Genomic DNA, 24,554 nt, shown 5'->3' with positions numbered 1-24,554 from the left:
CACATGTAGTCTATGCTTATGTCCTTGTTTCAGGAAAAATACTTTCCATACGCAAATTAATCTTGGCCATATATTTAGTAATGTGCAGTATTTCAACCCCATAGTAACTGTAAGACAACCAACATTTGATAACATTTGCAGAGAGTTAAAGAGTGTGATCTGAAAGCAATTTGGCACATCAAAGCATGTTTCTTTCAAAAACATTTTGGCTATTTGTAACATTTCCCAGTTATGGCGACAGATCAAAGAAAGAAGCAAATAGAAACAAAGTATCATGAAATAGCAAAGTGTGAGGAGCTTATGCACTGATCTAAAAAGAACCACAACAACAATTCCTGTTTTTGTGCTACAACTTTGAAGGGACAGTCTAAAGAACAGTTCTGAAAAAGTTGCTACTCTGACAGTTTGTTAGTCTATTTCAATTGAAACATGGTAAACACATTCAGAGAAGAATGAACAGCTCTCTTCCCTCACACGTGTTTCTGTTGCAGAGTTTTAAGAGTCAGACTATCAAACATTAAGGGGAATGATTAAAAAAATCCTTATTCCCCTAGAAAGGATGTGCACACTGTACATATGGCTTATAACACAGCCAGCAGAACTGGCCTGGAAAGAGTAAACTAAGGATGGAGCAAAGGAGTTGTCACTCCTCCAATATTGGCTTGTACCTAGATTAATTCAACACCTTCCAAATTCAGAATTAAAAGGAGGGGGAGTATTATTTTGGCTTTAATACATTATCTAGATCATTCAAACTAATTAAAGCGGAAGGAAGAAACAGACCAGACCCCCCCCCCCCCGCCCCTCCAAGTAGTTTTATTCACTTAGACAGGAAATAGTTTATTGCACTATATAAATGCACAATTTCAGTAAGAGAAGCACATGACTAAAAAGGTTTATACCAGAAAATTAGATGTTTAACATTTTGTTGAAAATTTGCAAAAACTGATTTCTCTCTCTCACACACACACAAATGGGACTCCTCTTTCCCCTTCCCTCTCCCCCCACATAACACGTCACTTTACTAAATAGGATCAATTGGGAATGAAAATTAATCTTTTTCAAGCAACTCAATTTCATTCAGATGGAAAGGGTTTTTTGAATCAAGACACTGTTGGCCATTGCTCAAAAAGTGAAAATTTCTCAGTCACAAAAATAGCTCTGAACAATGTTTTTGCACCAAAAAGTAAGCGGTAGTCATTTTCATAAAGGCAAATAACATTATGGGGAAATCGTAGCATATTCATTACTAACGAAGGCCTCACTCAAAAAAATGCTAAAGTTCCTAGAGCTAAGGCTAAGACGACTGAGGAGGTATAGTGTGAGAGTCAATAAGAGCAATGTTGGATTTGGTTAGCCTTGGAGGAGGAGACAGTACATGATGAATGTGTTTTTATCTCAACAGTAGGCAGACCCCCTGCAGCATGTAAACTTCAATCATGCCTCATTAAACCAAAAAACTAAGGTTCTTTTGCAGAGTTACGATCATAAAATACCTTGCAGACAAGCTTACATTCCTTTCTCACCCTATCTCACATCAGATATGCCAATTGTGGGAGGAAAGAGCTGTCCAAACAAGGATGCAGAAGGTCCTTAATTTTAAAAATATGCACAATAATTGTAAGATGAAAGTTTAAAACTGTAAGGTCTTCAAATTATAGCCTGAATAAACTAAAATATAGTTTATGCATAAAAACTATATTTTTTCATTGTTTAACATTTAATAAGCAAAAGTAGTTTATATATCAGATTTTTATGAAATTCCATGAGACTTTCTCACTACTTTTCTGGTTTCTATATGTACATACACACACAATATGGTGGGTGTAAATGGTAATCTGGCTCCTTTTTCTCAATGTGTAAGGAGTAAAATTATCAGATCAATCTTATACAATGAAGAAATAAATGATGGAGTATTTCTTTCATCCTTCACTGAGGACCTTATGTTACCACTTTCAATTGCCACTTGTAGATTTGCATTATTGTATTTTCTCTTTACAAATATTACTGTCCCCATCTTGCCTGCCATGTGTCAGAGTCTGTTATTTTAAAAATCAAACTTAAAAAACAAAAAAAAGAGAGAAATCAGTCAACACTAGCATAAATGCCACATACAAATCCAGCTTTGGAAAAATATTTCCACTTTGCTCTGGCAGAATTCTTCTTTCAACCTAGCTACTATCTCTCGGAAAGGTGGATTAATTACATCATCAATGGAAAAAACCCTTTGTTGATGTAGTAAGCATCTACACTACAGTGGCAAAGCTGCAGCATTTGTAGTGACATAGCTTAAGATTCATACATTACAAATGGCTGAATAGACTTTATGTACATCTAGACAGAAGCTCTGGATCCCAAGTTACAGTTTAAAATGAGTCTCAAACTCATACACTGTAAGGTCAGAAAGGAGCAACTGAACATCTAGTCTAACCTCCTGCACATTGCAGGCCACAGAACCTCATCCACCCAACTCCTGTAATAGACCCCTAGCCTCTGGCTGAGTTACTGAAGTCTTCACATCATGGTTTAAAGGCTTCAAGTTACAGAGAATTCACCATTTGCACTAGTTTAAACCTGCAACATGAGGCACAGGCCACTTGCAGAAGATGGCGAAAAAAACCCAGGGTCTCTGCCAAAAATTCCTTCCTGACCCCAAATATGGCAATCAGTTAGATCCCGAGCATTTGTGCAAGATCCGCTAGGCAGACCTAGGAAAGAATTCTCTGTAATAACTCAGAGCTCTCCCCATCTAGTGTCCCATCTCCAGCCACTGGGGATTTCTGCTACTGGCAGTCGCCTATGGGCCACATGCCATTGTAGGCAGTTCCATCATACCATCCTCTCCATATGTTTATCAAGCTCAGTCTTGAAGCCAGTTAGGTTTTTTGTCCTCTTAGGAGGCTGTTCAAGAACTTCACTCCTCTGATGGTTAGAACGTTCGCCTAATTTAGAGCCTAAATTTATTGATGGCCGTTTATATCCATTTGTTCGTGTCTCCTTATTGGCGCTTATCTTAAATAACTCCTCTCCCTCCCTGGTATTTATTACTCTGATCTATTTACAGAGAGCAATCATATCTCCCCATAGCCACCTTTTTGTTAGGCTAAACAAGCCAAGCTCTTTGAGCCTGCTATCATAAGGGAGGTTTTCCATTCCTCGAATAATTCTAGTAGCCCTTCTCTGCACCCTGTATCAGTGTGAATTCATCTTTCTTAAATATGGGAGACTAGAATTGCACACACTATTGAAGATGAGATCTCAGCACTGCCTTGTATAATGGTAGTAATACTTCTATGTCTCCACTGGAAATACCTCGCCTGATACATCCTAGGACTGCATTAGCCTTTTTCACGGCCACATCACATTGGTGGCTCAATCATCCTGCGATCAACCAATACACACAGGACTTCCTTCTCCTCTGTCGCTTCCAACGGATAAGTCTCCAGCTGATAGCAAAAATTCTTGTTCTTAGTCCCTGAATGCATGACCTTGCACTTTGCACTGTTAAATTTCATCCCATTTCTATTCCTCCAGTTTACAAGATCTTCTTCTATGATATTCTGGTCCTCCTTCGTATTGGCAATACTGCCCAACTCTATGTCATCTGCAAAAGTTGATTAGCACACTCCCACTTTTTGTGCCAATGTCAGTAATAAAAAATGTTAAATAAGATTGGTTCCAATACCGATCCCTGAGGAACTCCACTAGTAACCTCCCTCCAGCTTGACAGTTCACCTTTCAGTATTAACACAGTAGTCTCCCCTTTAACACATTCCTTATCCACCTTTAAATTCTCATATTAATCCCTATCTTCTCCAATTTAACTAATAATTTCCCATGTGGAACTGTATCAAATGCCATGCAGAAATCCAGGTAGATTAGATCTACTGCATTTCCTTTGTCTAAAAAAAAAAAAAAATCAGTTATCGTCTCAAAGGAAGATATCAGGTTGGTCTAGCATGACCTGCCTTTTTGTAAAACCATGTTGTATTTTATTTCAATTACCATTAACCTCTATGTCTTTAAATACTTTCTCTTTCAAAATTTGTTCCAAGACCTTGTATACAAACTAACAAGCCTGTAGTTTAGGATCCTGGATCACGTTTTTACCCCCTTTCTTAAAAATAGGAACTATATTAGCAATTCTCCAGTCAATCTGTTTACAGATTCATTAAAAATCCTTGCTATTGGATTTGTAATTTCATGTGCCAGTTCCTTTAATACGGCTTTATGGATCAGTTACAAACATACTGAAAAAAAAAAATTAAGAGTAGCTCAAATGAGATGGTCATAATCCTGGTAACCTTGTTCATTGCAAATGGTCACAATACAGTCAAACAACTGTAGAGATTAATGCCAGTATTTTCAAACCTGCAGGCCTTAAATTAGACCACATAGTAGAAGTGACCTGATTTTTCACAGGGGGGTGGGGGGAGGAGGAGGGGAAATCAGTCAACTTTTGCTTAACTATGGAATTAAGGGCCTAATTTTAGGCTGCAGGTTTGAAAATATTGGCCTAAGCCACTAGTGGATTCTGTCTAGATTGAGTTACTTTATTTGATGAAAAAAATGTTTTGTCATAAAGAGAAACCCACAAGGTTATAATAAAATATTTGTCTATCACTGTTTGCAATCTCAATATTATCAGCATAATCAAACAAATTAATTTTAGGAGCAAAACCAACTTCTCTTTTGGGGATGGGGAAAGCACAATTAATTTATTACTGTGAAATTTTAATGAACTTTTCAGGATATGGTATCAGTTCAAACACCAATACAAATCTATTGAAATTTTCAGTGATCAGTGTCAACAAGTAAGCATTCTTTCTTTAAGAAGGTGCAGTCAACTTGCAATCATCTATTCAGCTTCAAAACATGAGTTTCAGGTAGTACACTTGCCCTTCTTCCCCTTTCCAGTTTTTGCTGCATCACTTTCACATTTCCCTTTTATGTTTTTCTTGCTCTGTTGAGATGTGAAAAACTCCCACAAAGAGGGGGAAATGACTGCACACAAAGAGCAGATATATGCACAAAGTAAACACAATGAAAAAATTGAGGGGAATAACTATTTTCCTCCAGTCTCTGTAAACTATCGTCATTTTAGATATTACTTGTAGTCAGAAGTTGACAGTGTCCTTGTAAATGATAGATTGCATTAGTAACAGCATGTCCGTATAGCAGACCAATAAGTCAATTATAGCATCTAGCTGTGAGTTCTCACAGAACCTCCGATTTATACACAAAAGAAGATATTAATATCTATTTGGGGTTCAGTACAGAATCCGTCCTACCCCAAGTATGCTAACTCCATTTCTGAGTGATGTTCATAATAAAATATGTGAAAGGCAATTGCTGGATTTGGAATGCTAAAATCCAAAACTAATGTCAATTAAGAGTAACATATAATTAAAAAAAAGAAACCTGGACAAAAATATTTCTTGGAACCATCAGCTTCCCTCATCAGAAAAACAATCTTCTGGTGTCTCTGATTTTGCATTTATATACACAGTTACATTGCAGGCACTTCCTAAGTAAATGTACTAATGAATTTCATTTTTCATTCTTAAAGACATGTTCCAGCACACTTTTTGCACTTTAAAAATAACTTGATAGAAACTGACAAGATTTCACCACCACCAAGGATAGGATTGTTATCCACTCTGTCAGATTCAGGACCAAATGTTTCTTATCAAGAAGAATGTTTGGTTCAACTGGTATTATAGTAGCTCACCACAGTACCTTGTCTACATGGAAAATTAAATCCAGTTCACAGACATTTTCAAAACATTTGTCTAGTGTTTCCACGAATACCTGTGGAAGAAAAAACAAAGCAAAAGGTCAAGGTTTAAGAGCAACTCAAACATTTCATTATTTATGAACTTCAAATGTGGCACATATAGGAAAATAGAGATCATGTAGATTTTACAAGGCCTAGTGTATCTGAAAAACATGTGTGGTTAACACTATTATTGGGATCCTGTATGCCGGCAGGCCCCAGGAAAAAGAGTATGTGAAGTAAGACAGCTTTTAATACAACTCTGCAATGTGGCCAAGGGATTACACACATACAAAAGTTAAAGAATATTCACACATTGAAAGAATACTCCAAGAACATCTATACTGCAATTTTATGTAGTTGTGATCTGAACCGTTTCTTCTAATTTTACTGGGATGCCAACTATCCAGTAAAAATGAATTTCAGCTGTTTATTTTTACCAATTAATTATTTGTATTCCAGTAGCTCCTGAGGGCCCCAGCCTGCTTCCACTTCTCTCACAGAATCTTGCCATTGTCTTCCAAGAGAAAATTGTTAAAATGTGATGCGACCCTCCCACTTCCCTTGGCTTGCTTTCTCTTCCCCTCCTCCAACTCTCTCCTCCTCCTCCCGTCACAGAGGCAGAAGTTTCTCATTTAATTTCCTGCTCCATCCCCTCCATTTGCCCCAGTGACCCCATCCCATCATTTCATCCCCTCCCTTATTCTTCTCCTTAACCTCTCATGTTCCTTTGGTTCTTCCTCCCACCCCCATAATACAAGCATGACTTAGACTCTCCCCTCCTAAATAAAACACGCTTGATGCCACTTGCTTCTTCAACTGCTGCCCATTTCCCTTCTCCCTTTCAACTCTAAAAGCATGGAATGAGCTGTCTATAACTATTGTCTGAAGTGCCTCTCCTTCAAATCCATAACAGACTGGTTTCAGCCCCAGTACTCCACTGAAATCACTCTTGCCAAATTTTCTAATGACTATGTCCTAACCTAAGCTAAGAACTTGTTCTCCATCCTCATCTGTGAGGGTTCCAGAAGGCTCTGTCCTAGCTCCCCTTCTCTTCTCCCTTTGCATCTTATCTCTGGGTAATTTCATCTGCAAACACAAATTCAATTACCACATCTCTGCTGAGGACTCATAGACCCACCTCTCTGCTCAAGACCTGTCTCCTTCTGTCCAAACTAAAATCTCAGCTGGTCTCTCCGACATCTCCTTGTGTATGTCTTGCTGTCAGCTCAAGCTCAACACAGCTAAAGTGGATCTTAATCTTCCCCCATACCTTTCCCGTTACCTTCTTTCTCAATCATTAGACAACACCACCATCCTGAAGGTCACTTAGGCCCATAACCTGGGTGTCATCTTCAAAGTGAACCTCTCTTTATGTCTAAGTCTTGCAGATTCTTTCTGCAAAACATCTTAAGATACAGACTTTCCTCTCCATCTATACAAATAAAATTTTCAGCCAGGCTCTCATCATACCATGTTGCAATTACTGCAAGTTCCTTTTATCTGGCCTTGACAAATGTAATCTTGCCCCACTCATATCCATTTAATATGCTGCTGAATGGATCATTTTCTTAGCCCATTGATTTGACCAAGTTGCACTTCTCTTTACATCCATGCACTGGCTCCCCCTTCTTTATCGCATCAAACATATGCTGCTTGTATTAACTTTCAAAGCACTTCACAGTCTATCGTCTCTCAGTCACTACTGAGCTGTTGACACTTATATCCAACTGGCCCATGCCAGCCTCCACTGAAATTTCTGAAATTTTCAAACAAACATTGTGCTTTCTCCCATGCTGTTTCTCATGCTTGGGAAGTGCTTCCCATAAACATCTGCAAGGTTGCCTGATTACCCATCTTTGCTATGATGCCTATAAAAAATTTGACAACAGTTAAGCCGCTAATGTGCTGAGACCACTCTCTATCATGCTGACCAACACGGTCTCATTGTTTCCAGCTGTATACCCATCTGTTGCCTCTGTCTTAGACTTAGAACACACGCTTTATGGGCCAGGGATGCCTTTTTGTTGTGTGTATGTTCTGCACCTAGCACAGTGATGACTAGGACTCCTAGGCTCTACAGGAATACAATAAATAAAATAATCTGCACATAAATAAAAAAAAGGATTAAGGTCAAACGCCTGATTTTTTGTGTATATATATAAAATATATATATTATATATATATATATATATATATATAAAGCCAAATCAGTTATTAACAGTTTGCTTTAAATACAATGCACAAGGTTTCATTTTTTATCATTGCAAGTCCTCCTCATTATTTACAAAGGCCTGTTAATTACTGTGCAAGCCAGACATGCCTTTCTGATTTGGGATAGGAGATCACACCACATAAAATTTCAATTTTGAGCTTATTTGAGCCCAGTCCAATAAGGAAATCTTCCATGTCCCTAACCAATTTTCCTACTCAGCCAGAAAGGGGGTGGGGACGAGGGGGGATTTTCATAAGTTCCAACCCTACCCCATTGAAAATCAATGGGAAATTTACCACTTCAACACAAATGCTAAGGGCATGCATGAAATTTTCAAAAAGGTCTTTTACTCATAACATGTTACTATTAATTTCCATTTTAAAATCAAAACCAATTTTCTGTCTAGTGGAGTTACAGAAGTACCATTATTTAGTACCAGCACTGAATTTAAGCAAAAAATACTGGAACTAACTCCACAAAGAGGAGTTGAAGACCAGGCTCCCCATGCACTGAGTGGGGAGTTAGGCACCTAAGAAAGGGATTCACAAAAGCCAAAAACTGAGCAGGGAGCTGCCTAAGCTAGCCAGTAGAAAATGCTGAACCGGGGCAGGGCTTAGGCCCTTCTCCTCAAACGTAGTTAGGTTCCTAACTCCAGCTCAGAGAACCTCTCAACTGTGAAACCTCCTGGTATGGGCAGAGGGTGAGGGATTGACTGACTCTATAGCCAAGTGGTTAGGGCACTACCCTAGGGAATGGAGAATCAGGTTCAAGTCCCTGCTCAGATACATTATTATTTATGCAAAGTGAAACAGCTTCAACAGGAGAGACAGAGATATACCATACTGTATCCAATAGTCTGGTGAATAGGGCACTCACTTGGGATGTTAAAGTCCAGGGTTCAAGTCCCTTGCTCTAAATCAGGCAGAGTAGAGATTCAAACCACATACCGAGTAGGGTGACCAGACAGCAAATGTGAAAAATCAGGATGGGGGTGTGGGGTTATAGGAGCCTATATAAGAAAAAGACCCAAAAATCGGGACTGTCCCTATAAAATCGGGACATCTGGTCACTCTACAAGTGAATGCTCTAACCACTGCAATATTGGGTATAATGGATGCACACGCAACTCCCAACTACCTAGTTCCCGGCTATCTTTTATGCAGGGCCTGATCCAGTAAGCATGCTCAGAATAGGTCCCCCGGGTAAGATAGGTAGGGGAAGGCCTAGTTTGAGAATTCCATTAGGACTTAGGTATGAGCTAAGGTGCTAAGTAGCTCAGGGCATCAGGACTGTGCATGCCCACCACTGCAAAGTAGATGCCTAATGAATTTAGGCAACTACAGGGTTAGATGGCAGCGAGCAGGGGTTGAAGATTTCAATGGTGCCTAAAGGTTTAGGTGTCTATGCCTCTTTGTGGATCTAGACCTGTGTTATTTCTTAAATGGATTCAATACAAGAGTTACTATGACAATTAACCTTACAAATAAATATCTTACATTTAATTGAATAGCACTTTTTAAGCATGAAGAAAAGAGGCATCTTGTTGGGGTTACTAATTTTCTTCATATAGTTAACTGTTAAGACACAAAATGTCTTCTAGAAACACGGCAAGTTTACAAATGATTAGTTCATATGTTAAACTACTTAAACAATGTTTATAATGTGGCTCAGAGAAGCCAACTGACTTCCCAGGGGAAATTCTCTTAACTTGTGTGCGCCTCAAGGGGGTTGTATATATAAGGGTAGTTTTGTCTAGCATTTAGCCACAAGGAGAAAATAAAAAAGAAGTGTATCCTCTATCTAGAGGAACAGTTATCCTGGTGTTATTTATGTTTAGAAGTTGGGGGTGGGGAAAAGCACAGTTTTCCATAGCACAGACAACAAGATATTTATAAATTCTGACATTAAGACACTCATTTAGTGCCTTGAAAAATGTTCCTTTATACAAAATGACATTTTAAAATAAGGCACAAGAAGAGAAGTGTCATCAGTAGCAATTTTTATATTCACAGACAGGGGAATAGGAAAGGAGCAACTGAACAGTATTTCACTCTTAAATTATCCCAACAATTAGGACCTCTCCTCACAACAGCCTTAGATCCATAACTTCAGTGGCTGCTCTTAAAAAAAAATTAATTAATGCAAATATCAAAGTAGCATAATTAGTTATCTAAGACAATACAGGAAAGTTTTGGAAGATAACCACCGAAGCCCAAAGACCTCTGTCTACATAGCATGATCATTAAGCACTAAATACACTGGTAAATTAAGAGAAAACTATTACTTTTGCAGAGCCCCACAGCTGGAATTTTCACAAGATTTCTATTAATAAATATTTGAAATGTCTCAGTCTTCTACTGGTGACAGCTGGGATTATGTGTGACACTGGTAGGGCAGAAACCCAGAATCAGACTGTAAACAGGTTTATAACCTTTTATGTCATACTGATTTTAAAAAGTATTACTCTACAATAGAAGTTATAATAAGGGAGGTTAATTAAAATTAAGTTTTATTTTTAAGTCTCAGAATAAATGCATCAGTGGATAAAATAAGAGCCAACATGCTTACAGCACAAAATTTATTTTAGAGTCCAACATGTGCACCAAGAGATAAAAGCGCACAGATCTCAAACAAGGCAGTAATTGCTTCAGATGTGGTAGTACTTATGGGTCATAAGAACCTGGGGCTTCTTTCTCCTTAAGGGAAAAACTAGTTCAAATGTACTATAGGGATACCACTGCAGCTGAGACTAACTACAGGACATTAAATTAATCATGAAACTGACATCCAAGGAATTGCTGGCTACCTACTGACTTTCACAAAGCAACTTCATAAAAAAGGTTGAGCAACAATGCAGAAACAACATGAGTCACAGAACTGAGAATTAAAAATGAATTCTGGAGTCAAATAAATCTCAAGCCAAGTCCTGGTGACTAGAGATGTAGAAATAGTGTGTTTTCCATAACTAATATTGATCCAAAGTGAATTTCTAGCACCCCCTTGTGCTTTACTTTTAGAATTACATGAACTATTACAATAAAGCTGTATTTTATATTTTGTTTTAAATTTTACTCAAATATTAATAAACCTAAATATATAATACTAAATATAGCATAAGTAATCAAAACATCAGCTTGTTCTTAGTGTTCTGGTAAGACAAATTAAGAGTCCATTGTCAGCATCATGGCCCACTGTGCTCAGCAACATACCAACACAGTCCTTGCCCTGAAGAGCTTCCATTCTACACAGACAAAAAGTGAGAGAAAAAGGACAATACACAAGCAGGGACTGGGAACTGAGGGACAGAACGACTAAATGCCTTGCCCAAGATCACACAGGAAGTCCATGGCAGAGAAGGGAACTGAACCCAGATCTCTGAAGTCCAGTGTTTTAGCCACAAGACCATCCTTTCTCCTCTTGCATTAAATACTCACATTCTATTACAGCATTAACAGCTGAAAAAAAACAGATAACCAATCAAATGCATCTAAAACAGATACTATAAAACGATAAATCTATATAAGAAATATTATGGAATGTCTACTTCAGATCTAGAAAGTCCTGTTTGTATTTGGTGTCAACAGACCTACTTTAGGTTTTCTTAACTCAGGTTTTGGTGTGTCACCAGATCTAAAGAGCACTAGCAAACCTCAAGAAAGATGAAGCCAGTCCACCTGTGAAAGTGTTTGCATTGCAGTACAAGCTGTAATGTCATCATCCAAACAGCTGGCTCAAGGAGATCTCTGATAGATGCATGGGACAATCATCCACACATTTAATACTTAGATGGTTGGACATTAGTAGTTATAGCAATAAATACATGCAGCACCACCACACATGGGGCTGACTTTGAATAAAACTTGGAAGCTCTAATAGTGCTTAGTATAACAATCCACCTAGTGGAGCTGGTCAGCATGAGCACATTACACTTAGGGTGACCAGATGTCCCTATTTTATAGGGACAGTCCCGATTTGGGGGGCTTTTTCTTATATAGGCACCTATTCCCCTCCACCACCGTCCCGATTATTCACACTTGCCCTCTGGTCACCCTAATTACACTTGTTCTACATAAACTACACTGACTTCCCCCTCTGCTTCTGGGTGCAATCGGAAGTATCTGTTTTACTCTGTAAAACCTTATATGGTTTAGGAGGTGGACGCTTTAGGGACCATATCATTCCCTGTGCACTATTAAAAACTGCTCAAGTCAGCTGAGATGCTTTTGCTGACAGTCTTTTTGATCACAAGCTCTTTCTAACAGGGTCCATCTCTTCTTATGTTTGTGCCAGGTGCTGCAGAACAGGACTTGGGTACTGATATCTGGGCACTACTGTACTTGAAGTGCTACAAAAGTTAACAAATTCTTTTGAGAATTTCCAGTTGCCAGTACATAAGAGGGGGGGGTCAGACTGTGGAAATCATTCCCTCTGGTGGTCAGCCAAAGCACAAATTTGTCAGTTTTCAGGCAAATCTGTGAAATGGACCTTAACTACAGTGGATTTTTTTAAGTTTTCAATTTAATCAACCAGAAGGAAGTTTTTTGGATTTCTGCCCAGCTCTAACCTAAACTAAAAGGGCTGACCTCGTACTAGAGCCAGTCAGGAATTTTTCAACTAAACATTTTCATTAGAAAATGCCTATTTGTTGAAATCATCAGAACCAACCCTATCCTGCAGCAGATTTGAACATCCTGTGACAAAAAAAGGTTGAAAGAAGTTTTGAAATTGCTGATATGTCCCCTGAATTTCAGTTCAAAATTTAAGTGAAATGTTTTGAAGTTATCAAATGTTTCAACTGACCCAATCTGAATTTTTCCCTGGATTTCCAGTTTGTGAAAATTTGAGAGACTTTTTGTCCCAAGTTGAGACACGAAAATTTTCTGAAATCTCAAAAGTTCTTCCAGAACAGGAAAATCATTTCCCATCCAGTTCTACCTTGTATCTCACATGCCTGTTTGAATTAACATTAGGCTTTTTGGACCCCAGACTTGTTAAAGATTACAGTCATCTGTTGTCCCAGGACCTCTAAGTTTAGTGCCTCTAAAGACTGCAATACTTGCATCCACGCAGAACGAGGTAAATCACATGCATCTACGGTCATAACAACTTGACATTAAGAAATTAAGAAATCCATCTTTCAGACCAAACTGCATTATGCCTCCCATAAAACTGCCTGATTGCACAAATGCAACTTGCAAAGCTCTGTACAGCTTGTAACCACTGAGATCTCAAACCTCTTTTTGGGTACTTCATGGGGAAGTGAGTCTTAGAAGTCATAAGTATACATAAAGGGTAAAATTTTCAAAAGTGCTGAACTGACTTAGAAGCTTAAGTCTCACTGAAAGTCAAGTCAAAAGGACTTGACACCCAAATTAGTTAGATTCTTTTGAAAGTTTGATGTGACTCTCCTTCACACTACCATGGCTCGCTGTTTGCCAAGGTTCTAGTTTCATTTTACTTACTGTGGTTATAATATCATAAACTCAGAGAAAAAACTGAACCAAGGCCTTGATTTCCTCTTGTAACACTTCAAGGGAGATTTAAGAATAACTCACATTTAACCCTGTAGACTTTACATACCCAGTGATAATGATGCGAACGCATAGAACTCTCCCTTTTCTAGTTAATCACAAACACTGATACAAAGCCTTTAAACAATGTGAATAGAGCCTTAAAAATGATTGTATACAAGAAGTGTAAAATTCATAACACTAAAATGTCTAAATTATTAAGGTGAAAGGTTTCACTGGTATGTCCTGACATGAGACTCCTTTGAGGCAGAGACTGGAACCTGGACAAACATGTACAGTATATCCTCTGAGTGAAAGTCAAAGATTAATATCCATGGAACACGCTGATCCGCTAAAAGTGACCTAAAAAACGTTTATAAATATATTGTTTCCTTCACAGTCCTAATTTGTTTATGTTTCCAAGCAGTAGAGCTTCCACACGGAAGATGTCAGATTGGTATTGGGAGATGAAATGGCAAAAGCACCTCTATCACAAGAAGTACTTCAACCTATGAAGAAGTTTGAGAACAAAGATTTAATGTTGATATTTTATGATGGTTGCAGACCTACCTAAAGGCTTTAATATGCATAAAGCCATTGTCCTGAAGATACAAAAAGGAAACACAGGCTAGACAATGCCATTGGATAGTGGAATTATTGGGAGGTTGCTGAACATCATCATTGTACATATTAGAGCTTAGCAAGAAAGAAATCAGTTGGAATTGCATAAGTGGTCCTGCAAAATGCAAGGGATCAGACCGGATAAGTCAAGTGGTCTTTTCTAATCCTATTGTTCCTAATTAAGAATGAAGATGTATGTTTTGTAGATAAAGTGAATATTCAGAAATACATGAGAAGTTACATTAAATATTAATGTGCTGCTCTTCTCACTTTGTAAATATTTTAACACATTTGAGTAAGAAGCTATGCTACAAAACAAAGAAACTCTACTCTGTAGAGCAAACAGCTGTGAAAAGATGATTCATTGTACGTGGTATCCAATAGCTTACACAGTTCAGACACTACAAAATGCCAAAGTGAGCAAAGAGGAAACAAAAATCCAGGAAAACAGCCATTTGAACTGAATGAATCTGTTACCAAAACTAGACCCCAATTCTCTGCAAAACTGCAACAAAATATGGCAGATTATAATTTAGGCTCATTATCTGTCAAATGAACTGTTTTCTTACCTAAACATTAACTTGGGGGAAAAAAGAACTTTCTCTAGTAATGGTAGGAAACTGTACAACGTTTAACACAAGTATGTTGTACTTTATACTGTAATGGAAGTCATCTTTATTTTCAAGCAATTCAGAAAAAGGTAAGCCTGAAGGCAGAAACACCAAGTATCTTTAAAAATATGGAATTTCCTTTATAAGCAACACTTACTTGTATTAGGTCTAAAATGCCAAGTTCACTTTCTGAAGAATCCACACAGAAGACAAAGTACAACGTGGCATAGTGCCGGTAGATTAGTTTGTTATCAGATCCACCTATTAGTCTAAATGAAGAGATAAGCTAGGTCAGTGTCAAGACAAGATGAGCAAAAACTCATTTACAGCAAATTATAAACTTTTCAGGATACAGGTTAAATTACATCATGAAATAAGTATATGTTGAAAATACTTCAGCCATTAACAGTATAATAGAGAACCTCATAATTTAATGTAAAAGTGCTTTTGAAAAAAACAAACCAACATGACACCTTAACTCTGAATTGTAATTACTGTTAGTAAATATCCTCATAGACAGTAGTAAGCACACCAATAAATGCACCTACGCATCAGGACTATGGCAAACAGATCAATAAGGACACACTTCCACTAAGATGTGTGCAAGTTTCACTTCGTGACATTCTAGCAGGCACTGTGCAGACAGTAAGGAATATTACTTAGAAGGGGGTCACATGCTTCAAGCATCTTTCCTAGTCCCACTCAGGGGAGCCATTGAGAGGAGTTGAAAAAATTTAAGTACACATGCATTGAAGTTAATAATTAGTACACATGTATTGCACTACTATTCACTTAAACCAAATTTATGGTCTTAGTGATAAACTGAATAAATACAGCAGTTGTGCTACAGAATATTTGACATTACAGAAAGTCTGAGTGCACTGCACCCAACTGGTTGTATTACAATATTAAAAGAGATGCAGAAATTTAAATTCTTTATACTTCTCCTTAACCATCAAGTTAGTGAACTACAAAAGGAAGAGTTATTTTAAGTGAATCAACGGTGATATGCTTCAGCCCATCCTCTGTAGCGTCCCCCTGAGAGAAACTTTTAACTGCAAATATCACAAGGCATGCATCTCTCTTCTTTAGGTGGCTAAAAATTCTATCTTAAGCAACAACATGGCTCAAGTATAAAATGAAAACATTTTGTGGCACATGGATATACAGGTATTAAGCGGATGATTCTGCACATTGGGGGAAAAGCCATTAAAAACCACTCCTAAGCAGGATTTACAGAAGAAATCACCAGAGTCTAATGGATCAAAAATCTGCACAAAGAAATGATCCCTCTAATTTTCTATTCTTTATTTGTAAATTAAAACTATTAAGAATCTTTAGAACACCTGCACTTTCCACACAGCTTCACATTAATGCTTGAAAATACAAGTCCCCTTCTCCCAAACAGCTAAACAAAAAACGTACAGCGTTTTTGTAATTTGCAAGCAAAACAAAAACAAAAATGCAAAGTAAAGGTTGATGCTATGTCCTTAATTTATGATAATTAACTAGATATTGCAGTGCATGTGAAGTTGTTTCACACTTATTGCTAGAATCCCCAAAATGTGCAAATTGCTCTATAGAGATACAGGAAAACAGTCCCTGCTGTGAAGAGCTATATCAAATGGGGACTTGAAGAAGGGAAACAAAAGTTGAGCTTGTGCCACCCACCCCCACACTTTGGGGGGGACGGGGGACGCTTCCTTATGATGTATAAAAAATGCCTGAAAGGGTGAGCTTTTACTTTGTGGGTTTTTTTTTTTTTTAAACATTGGAAATTCAGTTTCTGTCCAGCCTGGAAGACTATGCTAACTGGAGAACTATTGCAATGATACTTCCAAGAGTGAAGAGAGCAAAAGTGGAATAATTAAGAGGAGAAAGGACTGTTAGTCAAAATGTTAGGCCTTCTCTTGACTAGGAAAACAGGTCATGGTTGGTAACTTTGACCATGATTGTGCTCCAAGTATAAACACAGCTTTTAACACGTTTACCGGCTTTAGTCAACCCTAGGCTCCCCCCATAGAGGAATGCAGCTAGTTAACTCGTGTTAAGTGTCAAAAGTGGTCTACAAAGAGACCAAAATCATCATGGCAGCTAAAACAACGTCAATCATGACCGCTTTTCCCAAAAATTGTGTTTTTGTTAATACCTATATGATTTCAATTACTAAAATTTAATGAATGGTTCTTTTATTTCATCACTTCTGCCCTGCTGTTAATGTGTGAGAACTCACAATAAACATGCTTTAAGATCACAAGGGGTAAAAAAAACCTGACATTTTTACCTTGAAAAAATTTTACCTTAAAAATCCGAACACTATTTCAGCACTGACAACACCTGTCATCAAAAATATCTGCCTCCCTATCAGCCACCCCAATACACCAGAGGAAAACACTCCACAGTTTTAACCAAAGGTCAAACAAATATGCCTTATTTAAACACCAGGCTCAGAGGGCACAATTAAACTAGGAAAAACAGCCATGTTTTGAAACACAGTAGCTAAACACACTGTATACAAGATTTTGTACCTAGTGTAGACAGGGCAAGTCATGTTTAAAAACCTGCTAGATGGGGGAAGCCTAGGGTTGACCATGGCCAGCAAATGCAACTTGCTGTCTACACTGTGCAAAAGACCCACTTTTAAAAATGTGTTTGCTAACACAGTTTTTAAAACAATCATTTTTCTTAGTCCAGACTTGCTCTACAGCACTGTTTTTCAAACAGTGGGTCATGACCCAATACTGAGTCACAGTATGTCAGGTACTTTGTCACCTTGCTCTGGTCAGCATTGCCGACCAGGACATTAAAAGTCCCATCGGTGGTGCTGCCCAGCTAAGGTAGGCTAGTGCCTACCTTTTCCGACACCACGCTGCGCCCCAGAAGCAGCCAGCAGCGGGTCCGGCTTCTAGGCAGGTGGGCAACGAGGCTACGTGCGCTGCCCCGACCCTGAGCACTGTTCCCAATGGGAACTAGGGGGGAGCACTGTTCCCAATGGGAACTGGGGGGGAGCACTGCCTGCAGGCAAGAGCTGCACAAAGCCACTTGCGTGCCTCCGCCTAGGAGCCAGACTACTGCTGGCCGCTTCCGGGGCGCAGCGCGGTCTGTGGTGCCAGGACAGGCAGGAAGCCTGCCTTAGCACCCCAGCTGCGCGGCTGACCGGGAGCCGCCGGAGGCAAGTCTGTGCCCCAATCCCCTGCCCTGAGCCCCCCGAAACCTGGAGCCTTTCCTGCACCCCAAACCCCTCATCCCCGGCCTCAATCCAGAGCCCTGCATTCCCAGCCTAGAGCCCTGACCCACTCCTGCACCCCAACCCTCTGCCCCAGCCCTGAGGGGCCCCCGAACCCGGAACCCCTTTTGCAGTCCAAACCCCTCATCCCCGAACCCCCAAAGCCTGCACCCGCAGCCTAGAGCCCTCACCCCCTCCTGCACCCCAACCCCCTGCCCCAGCCTTGACCCCCCCCAAACCGGAGCCGCTCCTGCACCCCAAACCCCGGCCCAGACCCCTGATCCTCTCCCACAACCCAGCCCCCTACCACAGCCCAGAGCCCCCTCCCACACCCTGAACCCTTCATTCCCGGATCCAATCCGCAGCCCTCACCCCAGCACCCCAACTCTCTGCCACAGCCCTGAGCCCCTCCCACACCCCAAACCCCTCATCCTCCAGCTCCGTTGCGTCGCGGGCATCAACAGTTTTCTTCAACCGGGTCCCCAGAAAAAAAAAGTTTGAAAACCACTGCTCTACAGAACAGCAAACTTGGACTCTGGCAGAAAGCCATTGGAATCTTTAGGCCAGGAACCCTCACACAGCATCCAAATATTAGGCGCTCAGGCCTAAGTACCCAGTAGAAGAGCTGTCACTGATTTCAAGTTTCGCAATGGTATAGTGCAGGGGTGGCAAACCTGCGGCTCCTTGTATAGGCATCCACTCCGGGGATGGAGCTACAGGCGCTAACTTTCCAGTGTGCCGGGGAGGGGAAGGGGGTGTGCTCACTGCTCAACCCCTGGCTCTGCCACAGGCCCTGCCCCCACTCTACTCCTTCCCACCCCCACCCGAGCCTGCCATGCCCTCGCTCCTCCCCCCGGCAGAGCCTCCTGCATGCCACGAAACAGCTGATCAGGAGGTGTGGGGAGGGAGAAGGAGGCACTGATCAGCGGGGCTGCCGGTGGGTGGGAGGTGCTGGGAACGGAGGGAGCTGATAGGGGGGCTGCTGACGTATTACTGTGGCTCTTTGGCAATGTACATTGGTAAATTCTGGCTCCTTCTCAGGCTCAGGCTGGCCCCCCCGGTGTAGTGGAAACAGTCTCTTAGGTTGACCTCAAGGCTTTAGCTGGGCTTTGGGAATATACTTAGGTTCCATCTTGGCTTCTATATATTTTTTTTCTGTATTGTCTCTGGATCAGGGACAGGTGTGTTGTAACCATATCGCCTAATTCAGTTACAGCTGTACAATAGACAAAGCCCTAGAAGAAATATTTTGTTAAAGTTGGAGAACACTTTATAACAGAAGATAGTTATAGCTATAACTGTAACAGTGTATTTAGTACCAAGATACAATGGAGACTGGTGTATGGCCTTTCTTATGGGTGTATTAGAAATATTTAGAAAGAAATTTTAACTAAATTACTGCTCTAAAATATGGTACTCTTGAAGGTTTTTGTGACATCCTTTGCTATTCATTAATACTAAAATTTAACAGAAAATTCTAATACTTACAAGCCTCCTTCCAGGAAATTACAAACATTTTCATCACGTTTGGATACCAAATGGAAAGTTTCTCTGATAATTTGTTGCTGTGTATCTTCACTCTGTGAAAAAAATGTATTTTACTATCAGACTAAAGTGGATTAGTTAAAGTAATTTATATTTATAGCTCATATAGTTTGCACTCCATTTTACTAATGGCACTAACAAGACAATCGACTTTGCTGCCTTCTAATCAGTCACCCGAAGTCCATACCCTCAATTTCTTGTAACACTATTTCATTATCTTTGAGGTCTGTCATTAAGCAATATAGCGAAATTTTTCTAAACTAGATTGAACAAAACTGTTAAACAAGTTGCAACAGTAAAAAAGTTTTACTGCTCTCAAAAACCCTACACTGATTTAACATAAACCTTTAGGATGAGTTATTTTGAGTAGAACTATCCCCAGAAACATCTCTGATAACTGTACTGTAGACTGAACAGAACGTTATTTTTCATTTTAGATCTTGTCTACAAACAAATTTGCACCAGTTTAACTGAATCTATGTTTTTAGTTAAAGCAATGCAACCCCCTGATTGATGCTCTTAAACCAGTTTTAAAACTATATATTGATGCCTGTGTATACAGGAAGTCAGACTAGATGAGCACCTGGTCCCTTCTGCCTTGGAATCTATCAGTGTCATATTTTATAAGCTTGACAAAAGATGACACATTATACTCAGTGCAGTGCATCAGATACCTTCACTAGCAGAGACAAGAGAGGTTTGTCTCCAGAATTGGGTTTTGTTCCATTTAGACCTAAATCTGCAAAATCCTTTAAGAATGCAATCCTAACTTTTACTGACCAGAACACACAAATTGTTCTGCCCTTTAGAAGGGGGGAAAAGTGTGTAATTAAAGAGACTTAAAATACAAGCACTGGAAGTCAGATTGGTAACTAATGAGCATTTTCCAGTAGCTATTATGAAGTACGTATTCAATGCACCAGGTAGCTTTTAAATTCAAGTGAAGCTGGGGAAATCAATGATACATAGCCATTAAGTTCCATAATTATGTTACTGGCAGTGGGTGGGGAGGGAGGCTATTCTTCAAATTAACATGCAACCTTCATGTTCTTTTTCTTTTACATTTCTTAGCATAGCTGAGCTTTTAGAATTTCAGATAGTCCCCCACCCCTCAAACACAGAAGCTGTATTACTTCATTTAAGAAAAATCTTTCTTACTGCTTAGCAACATAACAGTCAGTCCATGTCCTAAATATAAATTAGGCTCACTAAATACTAGAAGTTTCCTCTGAAATTGCACCATATTACAAGTTCTCAAATATGGAGTTCAAGAAACAGGGAGAAATTGCAGGCATCACCCACAATTGTATGCAGAACATATTTCTGTCATAACACTCCATTCAATTAAAGTCACAATTACCCAAAATGTAAAGTTCTCCTCCTCCTCCCAGCGTATCTGTACACAGCAAAGAAAAACCTGCAGCTGGCCCATGACAGCCGACTTGGGCTCACGGAGCTTGGGCGGTTTCATTGCTGTGTAGACTTCTGGGCTCAGGCTGGAGCCTGGGCTCTAGAGCCCTGCAGGGTGGGAGGGTCCCAGAACTCAGGTTCCATCCCAAACCTGGAAGTCTACACAGCAATGAAACAGCCTCACAGCTTGAGCCTGAGTCGGCTAGCACAGGCCAACCACAGGTTCTTCTTTGCTATGTAGACATACCCTCCGCCTTCACAAGACTTTAGGAAAGGGCAGTTTTCTAGCACAATTCAGAAGTGTCTGGTTTTAAACTGTAGAGGACTTGCACTTTGGAAAATATTTTCATTTAAATTGCTTAGTTTCATTCATATATCTGTAATTTTTCACCCAGACAAAGAACCTGTTGTTCTACTGAACTGTGGTTTTTCGTCCTAATTCCAGTGACAGCTGTTACTGTAATGGTGCAAAACACTAGTGTAGACAAGGAAAGCTGGATTTGCACAGTGCAGCTCACCCCAATTTCAAGCACAGTGTGGCTACATTCTGGGCCAAAATTAAATAATATATTGTGGACATGTTGTTAGGTAAACTAACATAAACAAAAAAAGACTTATCACAGTGCCTAGGGCATACTATACGAGTTGTAGATCTGTAGAAAGAAACTGTAAACAAAGCAGTGATCACACACACATTTATTCAAAGTAACAGTAACTACAGTACAACCTGAGTTATGAACACCAGAGATATGAACTGACCAGTCAACCACACACCTCATTTGGAACTGGAAATACACAATCAGGCAGCAGCAGAGACCCAAAAAAAGCAAATACAGTACAGTAGTGTTAAAAGTAAACTACTAAAAAAATAGTGAAAGTAGCATTTTTCTTCTGCATACTAAAGTTTCAAAACTGTATTAAGTTGATGTTCAGTTGTAAACTTTTGAAAGAACAACCATAACATTTTGTCAGAGTTACGAACAACCTCCATTCCCAAAGTGTTCGTAACTCTGAGAGTCTACCGTAAATTCTACTGTCACTAAACTATGGATCAAAGTAATTAGTGTTTTACAGTTGCTGCAAGATTATTGGAATTGTGAATCTTTTAAATGCTCCCACAATTTTACTGCTCCTCAGGCAAAATAATCCTACTTAACAGGATGGGACAGCAACAAGTCCATGTCAAGTGGGAGCAACCCCACTGTCCTTCAATTCTTTGGACAAATGCAGCTCAGAAAAAGGTGGGCAACCACAAAACCATCCCCCTACTTTTCCCAGCACTGCTGCAGCTGCATCAGGTCTGGACAATAGCAAGGAGACATACACACACACACAAAAATCAGCGATGAAATAAATCTTAGGATAGGAAAGAGAAAATAGAAGTGAATTGCTTCATTTTAGTAAGAGTTTCCTATATTCAAGTCCATTTCTGCTACCAATCCAAGTAACAATCACCATAAGATTGACAGATAAAAGAAAACAAAAAAATCTCTTCCCTGAAATTTCTGAAATCCCCCATTTGAAATTGGGAAAAGGAAAGAAAGATTCACACACACAAAAAATGAAATTAAAGTCTTACAGACATAGCCAGCCTGAAACTCTTCACATACATTTTAATTTTGAAATGATAAATCAAGATAATCAGTTTGCTGGATGATAGGTGCTAAGAAGAGGTAGTGGGTTTCTTGACCCATGTTATAGTTTCGCCAGCTTCTCTTTTCCAGGGTAGGGGATGAAATTCTCTCACTCAGAGAGAATGGTTTTCTGACAGCAATGTACTCGTTTATTAAACACTGGAAGTGCAACCCAATGAGCCATAGTCGTCATTTCTGCAAAGGTATGTCCTTGATAAAACATATTTTTAACAGTAAAACTTATGAAGTTATATAATTCTGAACAATGCAACCTTTGTGTATTTGACTGACTAGCTATAGATGTCAAAAGTGAAATTCTTTCAATTGGTACTACACCTCTACCCCGATATAACACTGTCCTCGGGAGCCAAAAAAAATCTTACTGCATTATAGGTGAAACCGTATTATATCGAACTCGCTTTGATCTGCCAGAGTGCACAGCCCGCCCCCTGGAGCACTGCTTTACCGCATTATAGCCAAATTCATGTTATATCAGGCCGCATTATATCGGGGTAGAGGTGTACTTTTAATATCTATATTTATGTAATTTTGCTAAAGACAACAATGTTCTTGTGTATTTCTCTACATCCAATGGTAACTCCACAGCTCGGAAATACAGCACACAGCTTAAAAGCTTATCCTTTAGTTTTATCCTGGGTTAACTCTTTTGTTAATTCCCCGATCAAGTCTGCGGTGGTAATGTCTGACTCCAAAGCACATATTTACATAGAATTTTGCACAAACTTCACTTTCAGCTGGTAAGAAATTCACTTTCTCACAGATTAAAAAAATATATGTGCATCTGCTGCTGTTCATTTATTTTTTTTCCTTTGTATGAGAATCATCACTTTTCTAATACTATAGGAGTTTACAGAAAAAAAATTTGCTGACTGACCGCTACCAAAGGCCTTAAGCCTTTTTCTCACCTTCTCAATGCTAGCATCTCGGTCACTAAAGAGGCACATAATGCTGCACAAGAGATACAGAAAGGAGCGTAAAAGAACTCTCCAAAGCATATTATCTAAGATTTTAATTCTTTTTTCAATATTTTAGACAATTAGTATGAATCTGCAGTAATGACTCCACAGTTAAAGCTGTAAATCACTTTTATTGGAAGTCAGAATTCTACATTCCTTCACCTTTAAAATAAATTTTGTTTTGAAATTGAACTACTTACGACAGAAGTAGCGTATGAATGATTTTTGGTCAAACAAAATTGTCAGTGGGGGCGGGAGGGAAAGCTTGAAAGCGTCTTTTTTTTTTTTTTTTTTTTGTAAAGTCATCTCTCAAAAAAACCCACTTGGTTTAGAATAATTATTTAACAGTACTGGACATAAGCTGCTCAGTATTATTTCATATACAGGCTGGTGCAATATTTTGGGATGGTGTGCAAAAAGGAACAGCAAATGGCTGAGCTCTCTCTCTTTATAAATTTGGTCAGCTCTGAATCAATTAGGTTAAAAAAGTACTTTGGGAAAAGTAATTGATTTGAATATATTTTCTTATATTTCAAAGAAGAACATATAACGTCTCTACATCGCACCTTTAATTTTAAGACAGTATGGCATATCAGAAGAAAACAGTATAAACCACGTTATCACCCATCATGATTTTTAAATTAATTTTAAATTTTTAAAAGAATTACGATTCAAACACATTACACAGACATAACTATTTTAAATGAGTATTTAAGACTACTGTTTTAATGTCTGAAATATTAGAAACCCACAGTTCCACGAAAAACCTTAACACAAAACCTATTATCAGTGTCCATCCTCTGTCTGTCCAACACCTCTCTCTCCATCACAGCCCCAGGGCAGTCTGCACCCCAAACCCCTCATCTCTGGCCCCACCCCAGAGCCCACCCCCACAGCCAGAGCCCTCACCCCCCTGCACCCTAAGCCCAACCCTCTGCCCTAGACCTGAGCACCCTCCTGCACCCAAACCCCTCGTCCCCAGCCCCACCCCAGAGCCCACACCTCTAGCCCCACTCAAGCCCGCACACC

General features: G+C 39.4%; 1 protein-coding gene across 2 annotated transcripts in view; it reads right to left on the bottom strand.

Moving 5' to 3' along the window:
- Window positions 1-24,554, bottom strand: part of AP3S1 (adaptor related protein complex 3 subunit sigma 1) — a 41,009-nt gene that overhangs the window by 14,781 nt on the left and 1,674 nt on the right. For both annotated transcript variants that reach the window (XM_034774783.1, XM_034774781.1), the window contains exons 2-4: window positions 19,448-19,539; window positions 14,891-15,002; window positions 5,740-5,811 (exon numbers count right to left, since the gene is read on the bottom strand). In XM_034774783.1, coding sequence (XP_034630674.1) covers window positions 5,740-5,811; window positions 14,891-15,002; window positions 19,448-19,539 — 276 coding nt within the window. The remainder of the gene's footprint in view (window positions 1-5,739; window positions 5,812-14,890; window positions 15,003-19,447; window positions 19,540-24,554) is intronic.

The sequence above is a fragment of the Trachemys scripta genome, chromosome 6 (assembly GCF_013100865.1).
Source record: "Trachemys scripta elegans isolate TJP31775 chromosome 6, CAS_Tse_1.0, whole genome shotgun sequence".
NCBI lineage: Eukaryota > Metazoa > Chordata > Testudines > Emydidae > Trachemys > Trachemys scripta.
This window is presented reverse-complemented; position numbering and strand designations above follow the sequence as displayed.